An 18,565-nucleotide genomic window follows, 5' to 3' on the forward strand; every position below is an offset into this window, starting at 1 on the left:
GGTGGAAGAGGAGGGAGTTGTAGCAGTCCAAAAGGTCGCTAATGAGGGCCTGATGTGAGAGTGTAATGGAGTGGAGGAGAGGACCTGGGTTCAATCACTATTGAAGCCATAATATCTGGATTCGAGGATAGATTAGACATGAGGGCTGAAGGAGAGAGGAGTCAGAGATGACTCTAGGCTTTCAGGAAAACAATTAATTTGAACTCTTCTTCCATGTTTATGGTTTTGACCTATAGCTTCTACTAGTGATTTGCATTGGCAACTGTGGTGTCTGGGTTGGGTTTTGGTTCTTCAGGACTCTTACCACTCTTTCATTTGTTAAAAAACTTGAAGCCTAGACTGTAGTGAAGTACTACCCTCCTATGACTTTAATTCTGCAATGGCCTATGAAAATTTATAGAAATCCAGCTTCATTTCTAGTGGATCCAGTCCAGATGCCAAAATTACCCTATTGCTGGGACAGTCCTTGGGTGGACCATTGAATCTGTTATTCATTAGGAACAACTGAAAACCATCAACAAAATTCTTGTACTATGCCAACAATAACCCCAGTCAAATATTAAGGTAGTTTCCAGGTTTCAGAAAGTTATGAATCTCAAAATCTGTCTAGCTGAACTCTTACTTGTATGTTTCACATATTTATTTATCATGTGAAGGAGCTAGTGGCTTCCTTTTTATAATTGTACATTGCTTTTTTTTTTAGATTATAAATTAAATTCAGAGTTCTGAATGTTGGTGGAGACATGCTTAGAGATCTGTAGTCAGTCACTTTAAAGTAAAATCACAAATTGAGTCCAGATAGGAGAACCAGAAGCAGGAGTGGAGCCAGCCCAAAGGGTCCATTATAATGGGGCCTACGTTGAAAGCAAGAATTCTCTCATACCTGCAGTGCATTTTAAAAGGATTTTCCAAGTAACAGTTAATATTTTAATGGCATCTGTTAACCTTCCAGGAAAACCTAGTTCTCTAGTTTGCAAGATTAAGGAAGCACGCCAAATGCATGTTGATACTTCAGTTTTTACTGACATATTTCATGACTGCATGGCTAAAGCCACAGAACAGTAGGCTCCTGCCACTTTCTTTTCACAGTTTTATTTAGTCACTGCATCTGTCCTTTGTTGCTAAATACTTTTTCCTTGTCACTCAAACTGCTCCATCAAATTGGATCTTCAGTGGTCTGGCAGTTTTTGAATGACTTCTTGGAAGCTGTGAAACCCTGTTCCCTAATCAGGAAGATCTGGGCAAGTCTTCTGTTATGAGGAAAGATGGCACGTCTCTTCTAAGTGACACAACAGGATAATAGGACAATTGCACAACATCTTCAAAATTTTTCTCTGAAGACCGGTGATGTGTTTTGGTGATGAACCAGTACTGTAAATTGAGAAGCATGGGAAATTTCCATATTCTTTGAGAGTGTTTTGTATAAAGGAGGAAAGAAAACAAGCTGACTTTTTATAATTCTTGGTAGAGGTTACATTAACTATTTGTCAAAAGTTGGATTTTTGAAGATTCTTGGCTTCTAAGAACATTCTTCATGAACTGCCATTCTTTGTATGATATCAATGAAGGTTGTTTAACAACATAACAAAATAGCTTTATAAAAAGATAAATATGTGTTTCATTAATCCCAGGGGGAGCTTCTGAAATGCACTTTCTTTATAAATAATTAGTGTCATTCTGTGAAACTCGTGACTTCTTAGGGTGGGAAGGGGGAAAAATCTATCTTTTCAAGCAGTTTGTGATTTAGTACCAGCTGGTCAAGTGAGTTGAAAAGGCTTCTGAGTCGTATGCCTTATTATTTTGAATGCCTTTTCTCTCTCTTGGGAAACTAGCTAACCTCTGCAGTCTTTCTTCCATGGCAAATGGCTCTAAAACTTTGATCTTCTCAAACCAGTTTGCCAGATGTAGCAGGTAGAGCGTGTATGACCTTTTGTGTGCCAATTCAACAGGGCTGATTGGAAACCATAAGTTAATCCTGTATGATGTTTTTTCTAGGCATTACAGCAGAAGTTCTCGTGGTGACCTCGTTCGAGGAACTGCAGAGAAGGGCCCCAGAAGCAAGAGGGAAGATTGTTGTGTATAATCAACCTTATGTCAACTACTCGAAGACAGTGCAGTACCGAGTCCAGGGGTCAGTGGAAGCTGCCAAAGTGGGGGCTGTGGCATCCCTGATTCGATCAGTGGCTTCCTTCTCCATCTACAGGTTGGTCACGATGTTCATTTGAAACCCTTTAAAAAAAACCTGAAGATTGAGAAAAACCCATGAAAGAGAAACCCGTATGAAATAAAAACAAACCATTCAAATGAAAATACTGATTTGTTTACGGAATTTTCCCTCATTCCATATTTGGTCACTTGTTTGTAATGTCTTCTTTGGCCTTTTCAGGATTCCAAGCATTGTTTGTACATTCCTTTAAAAACCTTTCCACATCCGTGATGACCCCATAACATTCCTTATATAACCAATATGTTATGTATTTTCATTGGAGGGAGAACTGAATTCACGTCTGTGTTTCATCAAAGATTCCTAGTGACTTCAGAGGAAGCTAGGCCTTTTCCCATTGTTGCTAGAGAAGTGAAATAAAAATAAAGTGGATAATGTGATGAGAGCTGTCTGTGGCGTAGTGGAAGGAGACTAGGGAGTAGAGGATCTTGGATACAGACCTCGCTCTGCCCCCAAACAAGTATGTGGCCTTAGGAATATTCTTAAACTCTGTGGGTCTTTGCATTCTCCTCTGTTAATCAGTGATGATGAAGAATAATAAATTTACAATATTACTTTTAGAATAAATGAGATAAACTTATGAAAGATACTTGATTATCTGTAAAGGTCTATATAAGTGTTTGATGGTATTTAAGGACAACATAAGTTTTCCTTTTTCTTTGTATTTCTGATCGAGGTAATTGCAAGACCGTCAGTCTTAGGGTAAAATTCAGCCTTTCAGTGGATGAAAGTTCTGAAACTTGACCTGCAGACATTTGGCCTAGTTTAATAGTTACATATGGTCATGCCACACATTAAGGGTGAAATATTTGATGGGATAAACATGGATAAAAGAAGCACCATTTTAGTGTTGTAGCCTGGTCTCCCAAAGATAAAAAACAAAACAAAGCTTAGGGAAACAATTGCAAATCGGGTTTATTTGGGTTTCAAGATCAGATCAGTATCTATTGTAAGGGAAAGCTTATTTATTCTGCACAATTTTTGTTTGGAGCTGGAGACACAGTTGCTTGATCTTAATTAGCACCCTACACCCTTGAAAATAATATAACTGATGAGACATCAGCAAATAGGAAACCAACTCAAAAGAGAGTTGTCCAGAAGTGCAGAGAAAAGAGAAAAGGGACATTTTTCTTTAATGGGATAAGATATCTTCCCAGGGAGGAAGATGGGGCATGTTAAAACTACTTGTGAAATGTTTTATGAGAGAAAAACTAGTTCCACTCATGTCATAGTGCTAAAAATGATGTTCTTTGTACGGTGCAAAGGTTTAGGGACTAGTGAAATAATCATTGGATCCCATTCTTTTGGATGGTTAATCTTCCCAGGAGGGAAGTCCTAAAATGGCTAGCTTACTTCCCAGAATACCTCAGTCACCCCTTAGAATAACAAGGGCCTCGGCAAGCTGTGGCCATTCACTATGATTTCACTGGTCATGAGATCTAAATTATGGAGCTATTGGGTGATTGCCAAAAATATTTATTTAAGAACTACTATTTATAAGACTAATAAACTCCAAGATGACTTAGTGTACTGCAGTATACTAGGGTTAATTGACATTTTTTTTTCTGGTGTAATGACATCTGGAAACCCAGGCTATACCCTAGGAGCCCCAGAAAAATTTTGCCCGGCATAGGACATTGAAATGTATTGTTAGCCTTTAATATTTGGGATGAACAACTTATAGTGTATATTAAAAAGATGTTTTTCTTAATATTTTTAGTTCTAGACTGATTATAATCTTTTCATTGATTTTATAGCCAACCGTATTTCAATGGACTCTTGACTTTTGTAACTCCATCTTTTTGATATTTAAAAATACATAATAACATTGCCCTTTACCTAGTACTTTAGAATCTTTCACATATGTCATGTTACTCATTATGACAACTCAGTGGACCAAGCAGAAGGGGCATTATTATACCCATTTTACAGATAGGGAAACAAAAGTTCAGAGAATTCGGCATATTAACATGTTTAAGTATTACATCCTGAAAAATAAAAACAAAATGAAACGAACTCTTTTTCCACTAATAGCTAATTGTTTCTTAGAGCTAATTTTCCTTAAAGAGTATTTTGTGTTCCTGTCTCTAATTCTTCCCCTGTCATTCACTCTGCAGACCATTTTAATCTGACTTTTGCCAATACTGAAATGGAACTTGTTAAGGTCACAAATAGCAGCCTAGTTGTCAAATATAATGGACATTTTCAGGCCATCATCTTACTTAACCACTCTGAAACATTTGTCACTGTTGACTGCTTTCTAAATACCTCTTCTGTTTGGCTTCTGTGACTTTGTTCTTATATTCTCTTTCTCTTTCTTGCTCTTACTCTTTCTCTCTTTCCCACTTACCCTCTTCCTTTTCTGTTTCCCTGACTTCTCACTCTGAACATTCTACCTGAGCAGTCCCATCGTGTTTGTGGCTTCAGCCACCATCTCTGCCTGTGACACTTTCCAAACCCACCTTTCCTTCCCATACTGTTGTCTGAGCACGGGGCCCATACATCCGACGACCTCCTGATCCTTCTTTTGGACGTTCCTTAGTTATCTCTTCAGTTTTCTTCAAAACTGAACTCACCTTTCTACCTCTTTATCCTGCATTTTCTACCTCAGGGAAGAGCATGTCATCTATTCCGCCTTCTAACTTACATGGTTCTTGAGAACTTTTTTCCTCTTCCCTTATCCATCATTGCTGACAGTTACTATGCCTTCTAGGCTCTGTTCTTTATTAGTCATTTCAACAAATACATATTGAGTAGCCCCATTTCCCAACATGACTCCACATTCCAGTAGTCAGGAGTCACTGACACCTTCCCAATGCACCAGGTTTCCTCAGGATTTCATGACTTTGCATATGCCTTCTCCCCTGTAACCTTCTATCCCTTTCCTCATTGTCTCAAACTGTCCTTTAAGATTCATCTTAAATGTTTCTTTTTCTGGGGAGCCCTCTCTGATATCTAGCTCCAGCCAGGGAGAGCCGCCTCTTTCCAGTATTTCCACATCGTTCTGTGCATACTCTATATCATAATGTCTTGGAGGTAGATGTGATTCATGCTTTGGTAGGGTACACTAACTATTGTATCAACTTCAAATCTCAGTCACTTAACACAATTGGAGTTGATTTCATACTCACATAATAGTTCTAAGAGAGTGTTTAGCAGGTGGCCTTCTGCTCCTTTCCATCAACTCTAAGATCTCAGAGCCTTCTGCAGGATCTTTTACATCCAGCTGGCAAATAAGAAGATAGAGAGAGAAAGTCGATAATCAAACAGGAGGTTTTCCATGGCCAGGTCTGGACACGGCCTACTTCACTTCTGTTCACATTTCACCGGTCATAATAAAGTCATGAGGCTGGGAGATGTGGTGTGTCTTTATGCCCTCAGTGACACGTAAACTGTCCAGTCCATCCTGATTACCTGACTCCACTGTACGTTCCAGAAAGACATGGGATATCTTTCTCTCTCTCTCTCCATGTAAATATATATATACACACACATATATATGTATATATGTATATATGTATTTACATTTCCAAATCCCCATCATCTAGTATTTTTGTTACATAATAGCCACTCAGGAACTGTTCTGTTGAGGGAATGAACTTGTTTAAGATTGTATAGTCAGTCATGGTAGGGCTTTCATAACAAGCCAGGTGACCAGATTGCAAATGCTCTCTGACAAAACTGTATAACCTCTGGATAGTAAATACAAAACAACTTGAATTTTTAGGGCACTTTGCTCTGCATTTAAGGAAAATATGCAGGTACCCAACATGCCAGATTGTATCTTTTTTTCTGCCACAACTTTCATGGACAATGGTGTTTTGAGTTGCTAGTTGAATAAAACAGCTCCCTTCTCTCTGACAGATATTTCACCCTTAAGTTTTATGGGGGTGGTGATACTGGATTCTGTCTAGGAGTGGTGTAGAGCTCAGCAATACTAGAGAACAGAATAGAAATTGTAATTAGTTTCTGCCTGACTTCAAAATTAGAGAATCCCCTAAAATGCAGAACATGTGTTTTACCAGTTTGATTTGACATTTGTCAGTGCAGTTAACAATATTTGTTAGCCATTTTGGAAGTACAACACTCACATGGTTACATGACATGTCCTTAAGAGACATCTGTAAAAAGTCCATTATTTGTTGCCTTCAATATCTCCAGGTTCATTGTTGTTATTTCTCTGCATTGCCATTGTCAATATCCTTGTGCTCAAATTTACTTTAAGGAGAAGAATTTTTTTTTATTGATGCTTTATAATGACTCTTGTTCACATTAAGTATCAACTGGGACTCTCATTAGATCTTGATTAGTTTTTTTGTATGTAAAATACCTTTCACCTTTGTCATAGGAGGATATTTTAAGGCTAAGTATAATTGTTAATTTAAGTTCTGCAGAGGAACCATTTGTCTTACGTTATTTTTCAAATTAATTATTTTCTTAGTAAATATTTATCGAGAGCTTAACAGTTGCTCTGAAATTGCCAAGCAGTAGGGTTATTAAAATGAATTAGGCATGTTTTTTGTTGCCCCTCGGAAATATTCTACCTGGCTAAAAGAGAAGAAGGTAAGCTTAAAATATAAATGACTAATGTAATCTATTTTATATTTAGTGCTAAATGAATGATTGGGGGAAAGGAATGAAAGAAAGAAATGAACATTTATTTGGCACCTACTTTGTATATCTTTGTGCATCTCTGAAGACTTAAATAGTTTGTTGCGATGAATTCTTTATGCAACCCAATGGAGGCAGATAATTGGTATGTCTCTTTTATTGAAAGAGAAACAGGTTTAGAATGGTTAAATAATCAAGTTACACAGGTAATGAAAGAACAAGGATTCATACTTAGAGTCTCTGGCTCTGAATTCCATGCATTTTGAATTATACCAAGCAACTCAAAGAGCTAATGCTTTGGAGTCTAAAAGAGGTAGCAGAAGTCTGATTAGGGCTGCTTCATTGAGGATGTGTATTTGGGGTATACTCAACGATAAAGTTGAACTTAAATAAGAAAGGGAAGTGGAAAGACATTCTATACATGATCAAGGCAAGGAGGTGGGAATGCTTGATGAACTTGGGTAATACACAAGTAGACCAGTGTGGCTGGAGCCAGAGGTTTCATTGGAGGTTAGAGAAATGTGATTAGGGGGTGAGTGGAAGAGACCTGGTTATGAAGAATCCAGAATACCAGATTGGGGAGTTTTAGGTTTTATGTAGAGGAAATGGAGAATCATCGAATGTGGTTGAGTTGGGGGGCGATGTTTTATAGCAATATTTCTCTAAAGTTAGTCTCTGGAACACCTCAGTCTCACCTGGGAGCTTGTTGATATGAAATTATCAGGCCCCACCTGAGACCCCTTAAATTAAAAATGCTTAGGGGTGGGGCTTATGGTTTAACTAGCTCTCCAGGTGATTCTGATGCATGTTAAAATTTGGGAGCTGCTGTTTCAGAATGGTGACTACATGGCCTGCTATGAAAAGGAAATAGAGGTTAGTGCTCTAATAATGCAGATGTGAAATAATGAGGGCAGAGATGATGGCAGTGGGAATGGACAGCAAGAGACAGCAAGGAGGGATAGCATGAAAAAATGATCAGTACTTGGTTGTATTTGAAGGGGAGGGGGCAGGAGGAAGGGTCAAAGTTTACGGTAAGGCAAGGACCAAAAGTCATGGGATGAATCTGTGTTCAGTTCAGCACAGTATTTGAAAGTCATGAGATTTACATAAAAAATAGGAGTTTGTGGTTTTTAGGGAAAAACCGAATCTGGCAACATCTAGTATCTCCCATAAGGCAGACCAGCTGAGTGGATAAGCCACCAAGTCCTTTTAGTTAATGGGATGTACCCTCTTCAGTCTTTCATAGCTCCCCAGTTTCCCTACGCCCAGCCTGGCGACTGGAGGAGAGGGAGAGGGAGGAGAGGAGAGGGAACTGATTGGAGGCAACATGAGCAGCTTGGGTTTTAGACATTATGAGTTTGAGGCAACTGTGAGAAGTTGCGTTAACCTGGTTTTCATATTTTGTGAAAAAAAAAAACAGGTAAGCATTTCCATTTCTCAATTATCTCCTTTTTGGATCACCCAAGGCAATTTAAAATTCTAGGCTGGCTTCCTTGCAATGCAGTACACCTGGGGACTCCTGCCTCCTGCCTTCTCTACATGAGAGCTCAAGAATGCAAAATGAGTTTCATATTAGCCCGAGTAAAATACAATTCAGAAAGTAACTCTACTGAGGCCAAATTGTCTGTTGTACTCCCATTGCCAAATGCACATTTTTTTCCTCGTTATTTTCTCCATTGCCCCAGATAATTGAACACAGACTATAAGTTTTAATCGGCTAAGGAAGCAAAAGGCTTTCCCTCCACTCTCCTGTGAAAATGGCATCACTACACTGGGTGAGAATTCATGGAGGCGGCAATGGCTTGTTGATCGAACTTGCTTTGTGAATTCTCTTGGTTTATGTTTTATATCACTTGGCCTTCGCGTGCCATATTGATAAGAAAAGTGAAGAGGAGGAGGAATAGCAGCAATCCAGTGTGAAGATGACTGAGATCTGATTGAATATTCAGCTGGAGAGAGAGATGAGTGAATCCAGGTGATGTGTTTGGAGCATCAGAGAGGGAGAATGTTATACCATCTGGTGAGAGAGCTGCGAAAAAGTCTATAAATCACTCCTTATAATGATACTTAATTAATACAGAGTCGATAAATGACATAATTTGAAGCTCCAGTTGGGCTACATCGTAGAGTTAAATAGCTGCAGAGAGGGCTCTGATTAAAGCCATTACAATTTATAAAACATTCTTCATCTTAAAGCATCTTGATGAGATTTAACATGAACATTTTTGTAATCAGAGGGCCAGCTTAAAACATTCAGAGCAGAGGTGAAATGTCTTAAGAGGTCTGTTTTGGATGATTTTTGAAAGCCAGTTATTCCCAGGGAGTAAAAAAGCTTGTCCCCCACCCCACCACCCATTGCTTTTTTAATGGGAGAAAATTAATGCTGCTACTTCACACTTAGACCATCTTGGATTTTTGATGTCCTGGTGGTTTGGTTCTTTGGCGTGACCTTAGCATAATTAGCTATCAAGCTTGATTTAAATTGTTGTGAAATATCATTGCAATTTCGGGGGGCATATGTGCCTGCTGGTGATTACAAAATAAGGAGGATACCACCGTGACTCAAATCGGTGCAACTGGGCCAGCCTCCATTAGTAGGTTCTTTTCCTGCCTTACATTGTTTTTGCTTAATTCACTCTGAGGCTCATAACAGATGCACAGTAATCAAGCAGAATGCCAATTCTCATCATTTATGCAGGTGGAGGGCCACTGTGCTCCCGAGGGGGGAAACCAGAGAAGACCCACACTGAACACAACATTTTTTTTCCTTCTCATCATCCCTTTCTTTTCCCTCTCTCTGCTTTTGAAAGGCCGATTCTTTTCAGAAGGCCTTTGTTAGAAATTCCAAAATGTTCTTTAATCACCGAAATCTTCTTATTGCTTCAGGTAGTGTGACAGGCGTACTACCTCATAATGGATAGAATCAGGCAGTGACTCTGGAGCCCCACTTCTGGAGTCGTGGTGCCTGGGTCTTTGTTCAGCCACTTGCCACATGTGTGACCTTGGCAAACTGTGTATACACTCTGTGCCTCAGTTTCATCCGTCAAGTGGGGGAATTAATTATACCTTCTTCCTGGTGTTTTGTGAGCTTTTAAATGAGATATTAGTATTGCCTGACACATAGTTTTACATACATGTAAAGTGCTATTGTTATAGAGTCTTGTTAAATGATGACTGGATGTACTCATTGACTAAAGGAGGAAGGAAAGGAGGGAAGTGTGGAGCGACGGAGGGAAGGAGGAAGAAAAGAGAAGAAGAAAGAAAGGAGGGCGGAGAAAAAAAGAATGTAGTTGATCCCATATCACTGTTGTCACTGCAGCACTCTGCAACCCTAACACCAGCTTGTCACTTGGATCTCCACCTGTTTAGTTTGTCCAAACTCTGTCTTATGTGTTTGCTAGTCTGCTTCTCTCTCTGAATTGGAAGTTCTCCTGGGGACGTACTGTGTGCCTTATTCATGTCAGCGTCCCCGGAGCCAGGCTCAATGCCTGGCACACAGTAGTGCTGGAATGAATGAATGAAGAGTTAGAGGCAGCCTAGCCTATCTGGTTCGCTAACACGTAAATTCAAGGTGTCACCATTTCACATTGATAGAAGTTGAATAATACTATAGGTGAGGTGACTAACCTTTTGAATTGCCACTTATCAAAAATAGAATCTCTGGCGTCTGAGAGGAGACTATATAGTTATGTAAATTTTGGTAAAGTATTGCAAACTGCATATTACTATGGTGCTTTGTGAGGCTGCTATAATTAATGGTCTGTTTGCATTCCTGGTACTGACTGTCATCTTTCGTCTGCTCATAACCTTGATATAAAAATTTGTTCTCGGCTGCTATTTTGCATTCATAATTTTAAAATGTATATAAATGTTCACCTTCTATCTTCCAGCTTTCTGATTATTGAAAGCACAAGCTTAAGAATCATACCACCGTGGCATGTTTTTCTGAATCTCTAGTGGTAAAAAGAAATTAATGCATTTGGAATTCAGGTTTCAGGATTATGACAATGTTGTTTGCTTATGCAGTGCCCTTTGAAAAATGTCTAGTGTAGCATATGAACCAAAAGAATCCCGAGTAGCCTCAAGTCAGTCTTTTACTATTGCAGGTGTCTTTGTTCTCTTCTTCTCTCATGAAAGCTAAAGTCAACTCTTAAAATCCTCTTGCTTCCATTGGCTTCTTTAGCTTTCTGGAGAAAGTGCCAACCAGAAGGGTCTACTAGGGAAATTTTGAAGGCTAACAAATATAACAATATATAGACTGGGATTTGGAGTCTGACAGGCCTGGATTCAAATGCAGATTCTGCCACTTAGAGATGGTGTCACCCCCCAGCCTTATGTTTAATACTTAACCACGCTGAGCCTGTTTCCTCCTCTGTAACGTGGGGAGAATACTGTTTACCTCTAGCGTTGTTGACAGAATGAAATGAGATTGAGCACTAGACATGGAACCTGACACATGGGAAGCAATCAGTGAATTATAACTGACATATTATTTTGATCATGGTCACTGTCGTCATTAACATCATTAGGTCATGACAGGACTGAGCAGGTAGCTTGATCTGAACTGACTTATCTTAAAAAGCAACGGTTCCAGAACTCTCCACATTGTGGGCTCCAGAGACCTTGGTTCTGATTATCTTCTGATTTCAGGAACTACTCTTGTAGTCTCCTTCAGTCTTTGGCTTAAAACTCTGCTGTTTGTCTTTTCTCTCTTCTCTGGCCTCACACTGAATACTCGATACAGTTCTTTGTGTGTAAGTGTTAAAGATGTGGTAACTCAGACCAGTGATCAGTGACCAGCTAATGGAGATGTACTAAGTTTCTATTTTAAATGCTTTCCAGGCTATTTTCCACCTCAGGGTCTTTGCACTCATTGACCCCTTTGTCTAGGGAATTCTGTTTCCCCAGCTTTTTATATGGTTGACTCTCTTTCAACCTTCAGACCTCAACTGAGAGTTTTGTTTTGTTTTGTTTTGTTTCCTGAAAGGGCTTTCCTGACTGTCCCAAGTAGAGTAGCATTTTCCCTCAAATTCTCTTACCTAGTACCTCTTCTGTATGCTCAGAATCTTGATAACATTTGGTGACTTTCATATAACTACCTATTACTTGTGTATCTCTCCATGAGAATATAAACTCCATGAGGACTAGACTATATCCTTCTTCTCTTTTTTAATATAATTTATTATATTTTATATATAATATAATATAATTTATTATATATAATTTATTATAATGTATATTTATTATTATAAATTGGTTTCCATAAAACACCCAGTGCTCATCCCAACAAGTGCTCTCCTCAGTGCCCATCACCCACTTTCCCGTCTCCACCACCCCCCATCAACCCTCAGTTTGTTCTCAGTATTTAAGAGTCTCTTATCATTTGCCTGCCTCCCTGCCTCTCTGTAACTCTTTTTTCCCCCCTTCCCCTCCCCCATGGTCTTCTTGAGAAATAGACTATATCCTTCTTCTGCACCATTGTATTCTCAGTACACAGGAGATTGCCTGGCACATGGCAGGTACTCACAAGATATTCGTAGAGTGAGTAGCTATTTAAAAAAATCATCTAAGATCAAAAAATAGAGAACCAACCAGAATCAGATACACACTGAATCATGTCTGTTTTCTGAAGCCACATTCTAAAGTATCACATACTTTTTTTCCCAACTTTTTCTTTTTTTGGAAAAATATCAGTTTATGGTAAAAGTTGAAAGAATATTAAATGACTCATAAGCTCTTTATAAGAAATTGCCTAACTTTTTCCAGAGAGGTGGTACCATTTTGCATTCCCACCAGCCCTGTGTAAAATTTCAGCCTGCTCCACATTCTCACCAAAATTTGGTGTTGTCAGTCTGTTTAATTTTAGCCATTCTAGTGGGCATGTATTGGTAGCTCATTGAAATGTTGATTTTCATTTCCCTTATGACTAATGATGTTGAGCACTCTTTCACGTGCTGATTGGTCATTTCTGAATCCTCCTTTGTGAAGAGTTTGTTCAAGTCTTTTGCCCTTTTTATAACTGGATTGTTTTTAAATTGTTGACTAGTAGGACTTTTTCACTTATTCTAGATACAGGTGTATTGCCAGATATATGTTTTGCAAATATTTTCTCCCAGTTGATGTCTTGCCTATTCTTTGTTTTTATTGTTGTTGGTTTTGTTTTGCTTTGTTCTTTGGCTTAACAGTGTCTTTTGATGAGGAAAAGTTTTGAAATTAATGAATTCTAATGTATCCATTTTTATTTGCATTCTGTGTTCACTCACATACCCTTCTTCAACATTCATTATTTAATATTTTGCCACATTTGCTCTCTTTCTCCTTTTCTGAATCACTTGAAAGTGACGTGTGTACAGCCATGAAGACACCTTACCCAGAAATACATTAGCATGTATTTCATACGAACAAGAACCTTCTCTTATAATGCAGCAGCAACATTATCATACCTGTGAAATCTCCATTGTTACACAATGCATGTTGGCCCATTGTTCCTCACTCTCAATAATGTCTCTGCTTCCCCCCACCCCCTCCCCACCTCAGAATCCGATCAAGGACATCCTTTACATTTAGTTGTCATGTATCTTTAGTCTCCTTTAATCTGGAACTCTTGCCTAGCCTTCATAATACTTTATTACACTGGCATTTTTGAAGAATACAGGCAGCTGTTTTGCACAATGTCCCTAGTTTGGGATTGTTATTTACTCATTATCAGATTCAGATTAAATATTTTTGGCAACAATTCTCTATGGATAATGTTGCATCCCTTGTATTGCATTGCATAAGGAAGCAAATAATGTCAGTTTTCTTTATTAGTGAGGCTAAGTTGATCACTTGTCTAAGGCAGTATCTCTGGATTTCTTCACTGGAAAGGTACTTTTCACATCTGTAGAGGGAATACCTTGTAATCATGGTGAGTTGATTTGAGACTTTGTGAATCTTAAGTTCCCTGATAAAATTTCACCCAATGAAAATTTAGCGTATGTTTTTGTTAAAATTTTTTAAAGTTTATTTATTTATTTTGAGAGAGATAGAGTGAGCAGGGGAGGGGCAGAGAGAGAGGGAGAGAGAGAGGATCCCAAGCAGGTTGTACACTGTCAGCACAGAGTCCAATGCAGGGCTTGAATTCACAAACTGCGAGATCCTGACCTGAGCTGAAACCAAGAGTCAGACACTTAACGGAAGGAGACACCCAGGCGTCCCTGGCATATGTTAATGATTCTTGCCTGAATCAGTCATTACACTGCTGGTTGCAAATGTTTTCCTAATTCAGTTATTCCTCTCACATTTATTAACCCTGCTTTTGTAAAGAGGAGCCTCAACCTTTTTCCCCTTCTCATTGTTTCTGAGTATCACTCCATGGATTTTTAAAAGTGTATGCATTAAAATTCATTACAGTCATTATTCTTTTTGACAGAGCATCAACAATTTCAAAGTGCTTAATAAATGTCAAAGTTAATATTTTACGATAAGCTTGAATATTTGAAGCATTGGAAGGAATTCACTTTTTTATATCCAAAGGAACCCAAACTATCTCAGATAAGTCAACTGATTAGCGGGGTATGATCAATACCATTTCCTCTGAACTTTCTCATTAACAGCATGAGCTGTGGAGTAAGAACTCCTGAAGTTATTTTTAGAGTTTACCATTACCAGTATATACCATATGCAAATGAAGATCCTTCACCCCATACATAATTGCTGTTAATTGTTAAAATAAATGAGCAAAAATCTTAAATCCAGCGACTGCTCCTGATTTTCTCTAGATGTTTTTTTTCTCCTTTTTTTGCCATGCAGAGCTGATGTTGAGGAGTGTGTTTTCAAAGAACCCTTTCCAGGAGAAATAAGTGTCCCAGTGTGGGTTTGCAGAAGCCTACAAGGATGCTTCTTTGAGGGGAGTTTACCTAATTTCTGTGGTGGAGAACAGAAAGCTGTAAATTATGCACCCACTCCAACCCCCCCACGTCATCAGTGGTTGGGAAAAGGTAGCCAGCCTTGGCCAGCAGGTCAACGGTAATAGTTTAATTAGTTGCTGCACTGGTTGACTGCTCCATAAATTACATATTTAACATTTAGGAGAATTTAATTTTTAACATTTCCAATTTCATTCATTCAATAAGCGTTTTTTTAATGTTTGTTTATTTTTGAGAGAGAGAGCACTCATGCACGCAAGCCCGCGAGCCAGGGAGGGGCAGAGAGAGAAGGGGACAGAGGATGGGAAGCAGGCTCTCAGGCAGGTTCCAGCTCACCAACCTTGAGATCAAGACCTGAACCAAAGTTGGACACTTAAATGACTGAGCCACCCAGGCACCCCACAATATGCATTTATTAAGCATCTTTTGTATACCAGGCCAGGGGAGGACCTAAGTTTTGTAGGACTAGGCTCTCATGTAATTTTGGGGCCTCTTTAAGAATAAGAATACAAAGTTGCAAATAAAAATTTAGATATAAATCAACATTTACTTAGAATAACAAAGAAATTATAACAAATTACAAATTTAAGAAAGCTGCCAAATACTACAAACATTACAAAATACCGTAAAATATCATGTTTTTATTAAATACCTGTCAAGCTTCCATATTTTTCCTATGTTTTTTGCTTGCCTACTCTTTGATTGCTTTTATGTGACAATGCTTTTGTGTTATGTTTTGCAAAGAGAGAATAAAAAGAGAATTCAGTCTTTCCTCCAGCATGGTTGATAAAAATGTAGTTTTTATTATTGATAGTTTGGTAAAATTTATTTCAGGTTTACAGCTTTTTATTGGTAACATATACATTTTTAGGATTGTTGTCAAATTTTGGAAAGCTGCTATTAAGTTTCTTCCATGTACGAGCATTAAGATTTCAGGACATTCTTCCTTTTCTTGTATAGTGACAATGAGTTGACAACATTTGAACGAGTTTGTTGTCTATTTCCTCTTTAGTGACATAACTTTTTGTTATCTTTACATTTGTCAGTATTTTGTGTCAAATCAATAAGAAATTTCAGTCTTTTTTGAAGGTGATTTACTCTTCACTATTTGTATTCCTAAATAATCTAAGAGGCTATTTGTCATGAATGCTCGAAGTACATCTCTTTCTCTCAATAAATCATGGTTTTTGTATGTTTTATGTCTGGTATTGACAGACTTGGTTAGGACAAATATGTTATATATCCTAACATGAGATCCAGTAGGTTGGCACACATAAATCATGTGACCTCATACATAACTGCACTCACTGTTTGTAGTATAACTACAGGTTTGCCCCCTACAAACAGAAATTCTGCTAAATTCCATTTTACCTGACTTCCTTAAAAAGGAAAAATAAAATATAAAATTAGAAGTTGTGTTCCTATTGGGCTTGCTACTGTCAGCACAGAGCCTGCTTTGGGTCCTCCATCACTATCTCCCTCTCTGCCCCTACCCTGCTCACGCTCACTCTCTCAAAAACAAATAAAACATAAAAAAAAAAAAAAAGAAGTTGTGTTCATAACATGCTCTGAATTACTGACTCTCTTCTTGACAGGAGAGTACTTCCGTTTTAAGTAAGCAAAGACGAGAATTGACTCATTCATTTGCAGTTTTACAATTTGATAAACTGGAAGAATTTTTCTAGCAACTAGCATCTGGATCTCTACCACTCTCTCCCTACTTTCATTGCCAGGTGTTGCAGGATACATTCTTAGCACAAGATGGCCTCTGGCCCTGCCCCTTTGTATTATGACACCAGTAGTCCCAGGAGCCATTTCAGGATGGAAATGAAACTGTGAATTGGGTAAATACGTCCCCATAAACTCAAACTAATACAACCCCAAATCAACTTCCTCTTGGCTGGATCCTCAGAGTGCCTGTGTTCATCCCAGTGTTGTCCATGTGATGGGAGGTGTGACATAAAGGAAGTCAGAGTGGATTACAAGGGTTGACACCTGTCAAGTGCATAGACCAGTGCTGAGCTCCTAGTCAGGTGTCCGCATATGAAGCTAACACCATCCTCTCCCTCCCCCGCCTCCTCCTCTTCTTCCTCCTCCTCGCTGCTATACATATTTTAGTGGACTTTTCAGTTTTTAGTGGTTTTGGAATTCTTATAAGCAGCTTCTTCCTATTTCTACTTCCTTTTCCTTTTAGAAAACAGATTTCAAAAATGTTAGAGCTGGATGAGCCCTTAGAGAACATCTGCTCCCCTCCTTCATTTTACAGGTGAGGAATTTGGGGCTGAGGTCACTTAGCTAGTTAATGGCAAAATAAGGACACTTGTCTTTTATTATTATTTTTTTAAAGTTTATTTATTTTTGCCTGGGGGGCTCAGCGTCCGACTTTGGCTCAGGTCATGAGTCCATGGCTTGTGAGTTGGAGCCCTATGTCGGGCTCTGTGCTGACAGCTCAGACCCAGGAGCCTGCTTTGGATTCTGTGTCTTCCTCTCTCTCTCTGCCCTCCCCCGCTCTCACTCTGTCTCTGTCTCTCTCTGAAAAATAAATAAAACATTAGAAAAATTAAAAAAAATTTTTTTTAACGTTTATTCATTTTTGAGAGGCAGAGTGTGTGAGTAGGGGAGGGGCAGAGAGAGAGACACACAGAATCGGAAGGAGGCTCCAGGCTCTGAGCTGTCAGCACAGAGCCTGATGTGGGGCTTGAACTCACAGAGTGTGAGATCATGACCTGAGCTGAAGTCAGATCCTTAACTGACTGCGCCACCCAGGCACCCCTAAAAAAATTGTTTTTTAGTTTATTTATTTTTGCAAGAGAGAGAGAGAGAGAACAGGAGCAGAGGAAGGACAGAGAGAAAGGGAAAGAAAGAATCTCAAGCAGGCTCCACATTGTCAGCATGGAGCCCAACACAGGGCTCGAACCCACAAACTGTGAGATCATGACCTGAGCTGAAAGTGAATTGGATGCTTAACCTACTGAACCACGCAGAAACTCCAGGACACATGTCTTTAGCTCCTGATACCATGTTTCCTTTCTTTCAAGTCTCCTAGGCAGATCTCTGTCAGAGTACCCCCAGCCTCCAGGGATTACCAGTACATTGATTTAGGCATGCATTGATTTTTAATCTTTGTGGGGTTCCTCCTCCCACCCACCCCAATTGATATTTTTAAGAGTCAGGATACCCAATGTGCTTCTAAAATGCTACATAATAGTGTTGCTTTGCCCATTTTGATAGGACTTTTAGCAAAGGGAACCGTATCATGAACACTCTCACAGGAAATGAAAACTCACCTTGTGAAGAGGAAAGCTTTCCATGGGCCTTGTGTTTTCCTTTCCTCAGCAGGGGAAGAGCCTATTTGTCAGCTGCCTGGCCTTCCTCTGGTGCTTGGTTTTTAATCTCCAGGGAGGCGAGGCCGACAAAATGTCATCCCTTCTCCTGCTAAGGAAAGAAGCTGTGAAATAGATCTTCACTGCTTACATGGTTCACGTTGCCTAGCACCAGCTGTATCCATAACACCATGGTGTATTTAAAATACTTCTCCATTGGAATATTTTCTTAAAGGGATTCTGATGCTCAGAAATACCCCAATGAGGCATTGTGATATTATACTGATTTTTATCTTAATTGGAATAATTTCCCTGAGGAAGCTTAAGTTTATGGACATATGCCTATATATTGCTCATTACTGATCTGGATTTTCTGCTATAAATTCTAGGGATCTCTTATTAGGAGAGAGGAAGAGAAAAGAGCTAACGTATATCCAACAGCTTTTACGTATGTGTGCTATTTATCATCTTAATTGAAACTTAACAAGAGCCTTGGGAGG

General features: G+C 38.9%; 1 protein-coding gene and 1 long non-coding RNA gene across 10 annotated transcripts in view; one reads left to right on the plus strand and one right to left on the minus strand.

Moving 5' to 3' along the window:
- The window catches only part of CPQ (carboxypeptidase Q), a 558,393-nt gene that overhangs the window by 154,964 nt on the left and 384,864 nt on the right, over nt 1–18,565 (plus strand). For all 9 annotated transcript variants that reach the window (XM_058698647.1, XM_058698646.1, XM_058698649.1 and 6 more), the window contains exon 3: nt 1,996–2,203. In XM_058698647.1, coding sequence (XP_058554630.1) covers nt 1,996–2,203 — 208 coding nt within the window. The remainder of the gene's footprint in view (nt 1–1,995; nt 2,204–18,565) is intronic.
- On the minus strand, nt 2,119–18,197 carry LOC131494345 (uncharacterized). The gene is made up of 3 exons (XR_009253334.1): nt 18,030–18,197; nt 5,356–5,450; nt 2,119–2,229 (listed from the first exon to the last, which is right to left on the minus strand). It is a non-coding gene; the product is annotated as an uncharacterized LOC131494345 (long non-coding RNA).

This window comes from Neofelis nebulosa, chromosome 14 (genome assembly GCF_028018385.1).
Source record: "Neofelis nebulosa isolate mNeoNeb1 chromosome 14, mNeoNeb1.pri, whole genome shotgun sequence".
NCBI classification, from domain to species: Eukaryota; Metazoa; Chordata; class Mammalia; order Carnivora; family Felidae; genus Neofelis; species Neofelis nebulosa.